This window comes from Cibotium barometz, chromosome 18, assembly GCF_041138505.1.
Source record: "Cibotium barometz isolate CiBa-2024 chromosome 18, ASM4113850v1, whole genome shotgun sequence".
Classification (NCBI taxonomy): domain Eukaryota; kingdom Viridiplantae; phylum Streptophyta; class Polypodiopsida; order Cyatheales; family Cibotiaceae; genus Cibotium; species Cibotium barometz.
The window spans coordinates 30,828,013-30,837,457 of record NC_141063.1 but is presented as its reverse complement, the minus strand read 5'-3'; the positions used below and the strand labels follow the sequence as shown (position 1 = coordinate 30,837,457).

The window sequence follows — 9,445 nt, the reverse complement described above, 5'->3', positions numbered from 1 at the left end:
AAGATACTAAACATGTAAAGATCTTAATCAATCCATTCTGCACCATACAAGCCACACGAAGGTAATAATGAGGCAATAATGAGCATATAAAGATCTCTTAGGAAGCTTGTTCTAAATATATACGGATCACATGCATCATGTAGACCACACCAAGATGATATCAAGCATGTAAAGATCTCGGACAATCTGCTCCGAGACCATGTGTAGACTAATGGATTATGTAGAGCACACCATGAGAAGAGAGAGCATAAAAAGATCACATAGAGCCCTCTCCACCTATGTACAGGGACACATAGATCGAATACACCACACCAAGATAATAATGAGAATGTAAAGATCTCGGGAAGTCCATGTATAGAGACTATGTGGATCATGCAAAGCACACCGTAAGAAAACTAACCATATATAGATCACATAGAGCCCATTCCAACCATATGCGGATCACATGGACCGTATAGAGCACACCAAGAGATGACATTGAGCATGTAAAGATTTTGGGCAATCCATTTCGACCAAATACAGTCTGTTCCAAGCATGTAATGAGGACCGCCATCATGCAGGGCACACTGTGAGAAGACCGAGTATATAGAGATCACATACAACCCATTCTGACCATGTATGGGACATATAGACTATACAAACCACACAAAGACAACAATGAGCATCTAAAGACCTCAGGTAGCCTGTTTCGACCATGTATAGAGACCATGTGGACCATGCGACAAAGGACACCATGGGAAGAAGCATATAAAAGCCCATTCCGAATATATGCGGATCACATGGATTATGCAAAGAACATTGCAGAAGACCATGTGTATGGACCATATGGACCATCTAAGGCAATGATCTATGACATCATGCATGGCCATCACGTGGATGATACATGTATGTCCATGGTGCACATGATAGCATGTATGTAAATGCCATGTTACATGCTGACATGATGGATGATACATGTATGTCCATGGTGCACATGATAGCATGTATGTAAATTGCCAAGTTACATGTTGACATGGACTCATTACATGTTTACATGGATACATCAAACTGCCACATCATCATAGTAGTCCACATAAGAAAAACCCATGGAACTAAAGCTCACCAAAAAAAAGGAGCTCATCACCAAATGCTTGCCAAGAATAGATCCCCCCCAGATACACAGTCTTGGATGTTGTGTATAAGATACTTTCTACTAATGAGAAAGACAATCCCATTATCTAAACTAGAGTGTACTCTCTTACTCTTGTGTTGTATAATGCTTGTGTGTGCTAAGTGTGTGCAAGGGTATGTGAGAGAGGGATTGGTTGCATGATTATGGTGTATAATTGTGCATGCTAAGTGTGCACAAGTGCATGTGAGAGAGGGATTGGTTGCATGATTATGTTGTAGGTTACTTCCCTATCATGAGTTAGCATATTGTGCGATTGCAAGTGCCCACATGACCCTCTATTCAAGCATTGCTACATAACCAATAGATTAAAGACCACTACGGTGTGGTGACAATGGAGTGGAGTGCAAGTATGTATAGCTTACTACTAGGTCGAGCAATCAGCACTATGGAAAGACCCCAAATGACCCTTGCATCAACAATGCTAAACATTTTTTGTGGTAGCCTTGTGCTTTTACAATTTTGCATTGTATCTTGATTCATTTTTGGAGCGTTAGTGGCATGGAGATAAACATATGCATAAAAGATATTTTTTTATATTAAAAGTGTGATTTTCATCATAAACGGTTTTTATGCATAAATAGGTGCATAAAAGATATTTTTTTAAAGAGTGATTTTCACCATAAATGATTCTTTTTTATGATAAAAGTGTGACTTTCATCAGAATCAGATTGTATGCATAATTAGATGCATATAGAATCTTTATAATTAAATAAGGGTTCTCCTTAATCCTCTATTTAATTTTTATAAAAATTAAAAAAATGAATAAGTAGATAATCTGTGAGAAGAAATACTGCCGTAATGAAAAAATTCAATAAAACTATCGAAGTCAGAGATCGAGATAAATGACTATCTTATTCCTCATTAAGGAATTCATGTTTTAGAAACCTGTAAGTAAATATTCGTCGAACAAAATTTAGAAAAAGAGAAATTGAAATAGTACCTTTGAGAGAGGTAGTTTAAGAAGAACCTTTCCAGACCCAAACTCAGATTCAAACTATTGACCAAGACCTAATTCCTTCGTCAAATTCAACCAATGACGATGTGCCCAGTTCAGGAAAAATGTACTCAAATCTCCCACCGAATCTGAAACTAAGTTAAGACTTTTGATTTTGATCTGAGGATCAAGTTAACAGAATTCGAGGAATTCTGTTTGGAATTCACACTTGGATCTAGAAGTATTGAGATACGGATTTAAGATTATTCATGGTTTTCAAACAAAATCAAAACTATAAACTTGCATATAGAAACCCTGTTTTCTTAAAAGACTGTCTTACGCCAGAATGCTGGAGGGAGCATTTGGCATATATGTTTATCTAAGGGAAGTTTGGTTGCAACAGTTGGCGGGGAGTGTTCGAGGAACAGCTCACGCGGCAAAGCCTACCGAGGTCTTGACTTGCCTCGGTATGGTTAAAACGGTGCGCTTCCGGTACGATGGGCAAGGGCTGACAAAGTGGTCCCAGAGTAAAGTGCCAGGACACCTAAGGAGGATCTTGGAGGGTTCTGACTAGGCAATGCATGGGCTCGTGGTGCCGAGGACACCCATTCGTATGTCGAGGAAGATATTGTATGACAGACCAATGTTATTGTAATCTATCACTGGATCTCGTTGTTGACTCGCTGGTCTCAACGGAGAGTCCAGAGTGATACTGTTTTGTGAGAAACAAAGACTCAATGGAAATTTTGAAGTATGACATGTGTAACCAGTAAATTGTTTGACAATGGATTGTTTTTATTAAAGTTTAAAAGAGGAGTGTGTGCGTATCTGTTTTCTAAAGCTAAAGTTAAGAAAGGCATTTCAGTTATGGGTGGGTGAGTACTTGTTTGGTTCCACCGATTCCAGTGGTAGGGTGGTGGCTAACCCATGGGCCGGATGGGGTAGGCTGGAATCATGGAGTTTTAATAATCAAACTGAAAAATCTTAGGATTACGCTAGGCTTTGAGTAGATAATTAATGCCCTGATAAATTTCTCGATTGAGTGGATCAATGGCTGTGCCTATTCTTGATTAGGAAAAAAGCGTTGAATTGCTCAGATGATCAAATTATATCAGTGAGAGTTTTCTTCTATTTGGTTTATTCAAGTGGAGGATAGTTTAGATTTTGATCTCGTTAGAAAACTCGTTAAGAAAAATTCAAAAAGGTGGAATCGTCCCCGCTTTCCGGGCATGGGAAATTTTCTCAGTTTCGGTTTTCGGAGTGACCACCAGCCTAGTCTCGTGCCCGAATATTCGTGGGCGAGGCCCCGAGTGAGAAACCCTGCCCCGTGCATGAGGGGGCTGCTTCCGCTATCAGCTACCAAGAATCCGGTGCGCGGAGGGGGCAGAGGGATCTCACACTGTTCAAATGAATCTAAACACATGCTTTCCACATGAAACTAAAGACCTGTATCTGATAAACCAAAGACCTGTATCCAATAAACCATAGGCTTGTTTCCTCGAAACTAAAGTCATGTTTCCTCTCAAAAAACTAATGTCCTGTTTCCATGAGAAATCCACAAATACACCATCCAAGCACGGTGCCAGAACTAGGGTTGATTTCCACAGCAATACCCTCTGCTTTTTCCATAACTCATAGAAAGAAAGATAGAGAAAATCCTATCTCTATTCTCCTTCAGCCATCCCACGTGCATCCCATAGAGTGAAAAAGCCCAAACGCAAGTGTACCAAGAGAGAGACGTGTGCTTTCTACCCTCTTGCAATCAAGCCCACGCAACTGTGTGCCAAGGAGAGAGAGAGAACCCAAAAACATGTTGTTCAGCCTCTTGTACCTCCTGCAACTAGTCCACATGCAGCCAATCGTGAGAGAAGATGAGAGAGAAGACTGCACCCTAAATTCGGCGCCACCTGCAGTCCTGTTTACACCTGCGTAGCCTAACAGTCATGCAGCCTGACTTTCGCCAAAGAAAGAGAGATATTCAATCAGTCTGTTGTGCGCCTCCTGCAGCCAGCCTGCATACAACTAAGCGAGAGAGAGCCCAGTTCTGTTCAACCCGCCAGACGACGTCAAAGAGAGATAGAGAGAGAGAAGTAGACCTGCCTTCCGCTTCTTGCCAAGAGACACTGCGCTGCAATTGTGAGTATCGCCTGTGCTCTCTGGTGACCAGCCATCCAAAGAGAAGAGCCCTCGCCTTATATAACAAGGCTTTTCTCCAAAAAACTAAAAGCAATAGCAAAAGCACATCTTCCAAAAATAATATTATTTTAAGTCATCTAAGGTTTTTAAAACCTTATCAACTTTAAAATCCTTTTTTGTCCCTTTCATATGGGTTTCTTTTCTTGATTCCAAGCTGATGCCTTTTACACTGTCCATCCCGTGCTTGTGCCCGCCTACTTACTATCTAGAGAAAAACACAGAGTCGTAACAGGCGGATAAGGAAAGACTGTTTCACTAAGGAACGTAGAACTTGCAAGTGGAAGCCAAGGAAAACTACTGCACCAATTGTAGAGGAGAGGTCAATAGATTTGCTTGCTCTAACCGCCCCCGAGCAAGTGGATGAAACCAATCCAAATCACCCTCATAATCTTTGGGAATACCAGGGTCCTCAATGTGTATGGCCCACCAAACTATTAGAAATTGTGCATCTCAATGTTGTGGGGTCATGACTATTTATTGGTTATTTATGTCCTTTTTCTCCTAATAATAGGTCGTGAGAGGCTGTTGGCCAACTTCCTTTGCATCACTACAAAAGAGCCTCCCATTTTCACTTGTTTATCATCTAACCTATTCACATGCACATGTTCTACACCATCTACTATCTGGTATTGCCATTGTAAAAGCCTCTTGCTACATAACATGATATACCTAGATGAATCCAAGAACATGCCCAAATTCACCTTATAAGAAAGTGCAATTTATAACCTCATGGTAGTCATCCACAAGACAATAAACCATCAACTCCATCATGCATAGTATGGACTAGATACTACGACATCCCCACTAACATCATCAATGCCTAATAGTGGGTGTAGAACTTGGCATCAATATATGCTCCCACACACACCCCACACGCGCACACGCACACACACATAAGAGCATACATTCACACAAAGGTCTGTGTACTGAGTTTCTATCATAGCTCCGGAGATATAGGGCAGACTCAGCCATAATGAAGCCTAGCACTAAGGATCATAACACATAGAAAGAATTATTACAACAAAAAAGGTAGTTGATAGGGCATATGCACCACTAAAGATGGAAAGAATTAACACAATATCAACTAGCTAGAACTTGGACGAAAACTGTTGGAAATTATTTCATCCCTAGATGGACTTTCCCATGCACATTCATGCTTGTATCTGGCTCTATATGAAGCCTTGCATAAGGCACTACATATTTTTTGCCTATTTTTAGACATTATTTTAGATTTTTTATGCATTGTCGGCGGCCAGTCCTCTAATTTGCTACTAGGCCGACCAGCTCCTCTCCCACCTACATAAAGTTAGCTAGATTTGTTGAGATATCGAGCTCATCTAGTGAGGCGATGGACACTCATGATCCGCCTCGGGGAGATAGGCCCCACACTTACACCACTAGCATGGTTGGTGAGATCATGGGTGATATGCGGCCAGTGGGATGATAGGCTATGTGACAGCCATTCTAGAGACTGGCATAGTTATAGCACCAGCTCATTTAGCTGGGTTCACACTATAGAGAACCCTAGTATGTATTTGGTTGAGTACCTTTTCATATAGTGTGTACTCTTATCTTTGTATATGGTGTGTTGAGTGTTGTGTGAAGAAGAAGAAGAAGATGTTTACTGCTATTCACATCTTACATAGATTACAAAGGGAACTCAGATTTGTTAACAAACAAAACAACAAACTAAATGACAACACTGGTGACAAACAAATTGACAAATAGATTGACAAACTGCATCTTGCATTCAAAAATCGGCCCATAACTACACAGAAAATCCGCCTAGAAACAACTTCATCTTCGTCTTCTTCTTTAACCACCAAGAACTACCCCATATATAGAGACTCCCATGACTTCTAACTTCCATCCAGATTCCAAAAGACACTTCACATTACATCCGATTTTGACAAATTGAAAGACAAAAAGTAGACAAAAAGAGCATCTAATTTTTAGCCTTAAACACTATGGCTTGAGCCATTAAATTCTATCTTCTTCCAACTTTAACAATTCCTGCTGCCTATGCATCACTGAATCTTCAGGGCTCAATCTATGCTGAACTGCAAGCCTCAAGCTAGATATCACATATTCCATAGGGACAACTGCCTCAATCCCATAAACTAGCTTAAAATGTGTCATGCCTGTTGCCCATAAACTAGCTTAAAAGGTGTCATGCCTGTTGCCACTTTGTATGCAGTCCTGAATGACCACAATGTTGAATCCAATTTCTCATCCCAATCTGCCCTGTTTTCAGAAACAATCTTCTTCAAAATCCTCACTAGCACCTTATTTGTGCTTTCCGCCTGCCCATTTGCTTGCGGATGATACGGGGTAGATTTCTTATGAAGAATCATGTGCTTGGATGTCAATTCCTTAATGACTGAATTTAGAATCATGTGCTTGGATGTCAATACCTTAATGACTGAATTTAGAATCATGTGCTTGGATGTCAATTCCTTAATGACTGAATTTAGAAAATGGACACCTTGATCCGACACCAATTCTATTGGACACCCAAATCTGGTCATCATTTTGTACAGGAACCTAGCCACACTGGCTGCCTTGTTATCCTCCTTCAAAGCCACTACTTCCACCCATTTGGTGGCATAATCTGTTGCAACCAGGATGTACCTTGCTCCTGTTCTTCTTGATCTTGGCTTAATCGGCCCAACAAAATCAAGACCCCATTTTTGAAATGGTTCAAGGGGTAATGTCGGATGATCCTGCATCCGATCCATGGATGTTGGTTGGCCCATCTTCTGGCATTGCACACATTCTCTTGCAAATGAATAAGCGTCCCTCACAGCAATAATGGCCACCAAAGTCCAGCTTGCATAATCTTCCTACCACTAATCTCTCCCGAAAAATGACCTCCAGCTACACCAAAATGTGCTTCTTGTAAAACTTCCTTCTGTTCTACATCTGGCACACATCGCCGAATGATCTGATCTGCTCCTCTTCTATACAAAGATCCGGCAATTATCAAAAATGGTTTGCTCCTTAAAACAAACTTCTTCCTCTGATCAGCTGTCATGTTGGAAGGTAATACCCCATCTATCAAAAACTGAACCATTTGGTCATACCAGTTGTCATATGCTTGACCTTGAACCTGAAACAATTCCGCATCTGGCAATTCATCAGACACCCCTGGTGTATCCGAGACATTTTCTAGCCTGCTCAAATAATCTGCCACCACTGCATGATGCTGATTTCCAAGTGTATGTACAACAGTGTAATCAAACTCCTACAACAAAAGCATCCATCTTGCAAGCTTCCCTTCCAGCTTTGGTTTATTTACCAAAAACAACAGAGCTTGATGATCCACATGAAAAATAACTTTGTTTCCGAACAAATAATGCTTGAATTTTTCCAATGCAAAAATCATTCCCCTGGCTTCTCGCTCTGTGACAGTGTAATTTCTCTCCGCTGGATTTAGCATTCTACTTGCATAGTACACTGGTCTAAACCATCCTGGAACCTTCTCCTGCATCAAAACAGCTCCGACCGCCATATCCGACGCATCCACATAAATATGAAAAGGTAACTCCCAATTTGATGGTTGAAGGATAGGTGAAACTACCAACATTTTCTTGATAATCTGAAAGGTTTTTTCGTGTGCTTCACCCCACACAAAACTCACATCCTTTTTGGTCAAATGACTCAAAGGTGCACACACATCTGCCAAATATCTCAGATAACGGCTATGCCATTTAGTTTGACCAAGAAACTGCATAACTGCCTTCAAATTATTCGGTGTTATTGCCCTCTGAATTGCACTAATCTTGTCAGCATCAATTGACATCCCTTCCTTGGATATGATGTGACCCAGCAGTTTTCCTTTTTGAACTGCAATAGCACATTTGTGCGGGTTTAAAGCCATTCGGAACATCCTGCACCCCTCCAAACATTTCCTTAAATGCTCCAAATATTTAATCTTCTCCCCAAAAAACTGAAAAATCATCCATGAAAATCCGCATAAATTTTGTCAAATATGGTTCAAAAGTTTTGAAAGCTACTTTTGAAAATGAAGGTGGTCCATTCTTCAAACCAAAGCTCATCACTATATAAGCAAATGCTCCCTATTCAGTGATAAAAGCTGTCTTCTCAATGTCCTCTTCTGCCATTGGAATCTAATTATAGCCAGAAAATCCATCAAGAAAGCTATACATCTCATGCCCTGCAACATCATCCAAAACGGAATCAATGAATGGCAATGGAAATGGATCTACAATGGTTGCTGCATTCAACTTTCTATAATCCACACAAACTCGAATTTTCCCTGACTTCTTTGGCACCACCACAATTGGGGACAACCACTCTGTATCCACTGGGATGATAAATCTAACATTGAGAAGTTTATCCAACTCTTCCTTCACCTGTTTGGCGTAATTCGGATTCATTCGGTACCTTTGCTGAATCACATGCACCGCATCCTCCTTTAAATTTATCTGATGCCTATACACCTGGGGATCCATACCCTTCAAATCAGAATAATCCCAAGCAAACACATCCATGAATTCCTGCAACAACACCTTTAAATTGTCCTTGAAGTTATCATCCAAGTTGACACTCACTTTGACAACCTTTGGATTCTCCACAGATCCCAAATTTAAATCCTGCAAATCATCTTCCTTCACTCTGGAAACCTTCTTCATCAATTTATCCTACAAGAACTCTGCTCTGATTATTGCCTCCTTAGGTGCGATCTCTGCAGCAGCATCAACTTCTTCCATCGTGTCACCATCATCAGTTTTTTCTTCCTTTATCTGCGAAATCTGTTCGGAAGTACTGTCGATTGTTTGACAAAATACATCCTCCTCCTGAATCGGATAATCAACATATCTATCAAGAATCCGTTCCACATCCACTTCAAAAATAGGAACCACTGTTGGATTGGCTGCCAAAAAATTATCTTCCTCATCATCCTCAACTTCTTCCGCCAAACTAATTGGTTGTGCCATCATTGGCTTCACTGCCCTTGACAGCTCCGCTCCTGCTTAGATCCCATTGGTATTGTAATCACTTTCTTACCCTTCTTCAATGTGACCACATTCTTCTCCCAATCCTGCTTGAGCTTTGCTGTTCTAAACCACGGCCTTCCTAACAGCATTGAATATGCATTTGCATCATCCTTCATCCGCAAA

At 40.7% G+C, this 9,445-nt stretch overlaps 1 protein-coding gene across 1 annotated transcript; it reads right to left on the bottom strand.

Moving 5' to 3' along the window:
• Positions 1-7,101: 7,101 nt before the first annotated feature.
• LOC147629196 (uncharacterized) lies at positions 7,102-8,956 on the bottom strand. The gene is made up of 3 exons (XM_086812875.1): positions 8,616-8,956; positions 7,639-8,191; positions 7,102-7,545 (listed from the first exon to the last, which is right to left on the bottom strand). Exons 1-3 carry the CDS (start codon positions 8,954-8,956, stop codon positions 7,102-7,104), a joined length of 1,338 nt encoding a protein of 445 aa, XP_086669001.1.
• Positions 8,957-9,445: the final 489 nt, after the last annotated feature.

Coding starts and splice junctions, on each gene's coding strand:
- LOC147629196 (XM_086812875.1), bottom strand. CDS start 8,956: ATGAAGAAGGTTTCCAGAGTGAAGGAAGATGATTTGCAGGATTTAAAT. Junction 8,192..8,615: donor ATCCCAGTGGATACAGAGTG/GTTGTCCCCAAT, acceptor GGAGGGGTGCAG/GATGTTCCGAATGGCTTTAA. Junction 7,546..7,638: donor ATTATTTGTTCGGAAACAAA/GTTATTTTTCAT, acceptor CTTTTGTTGTAG/GAGTTTGATTACACTGTTGT.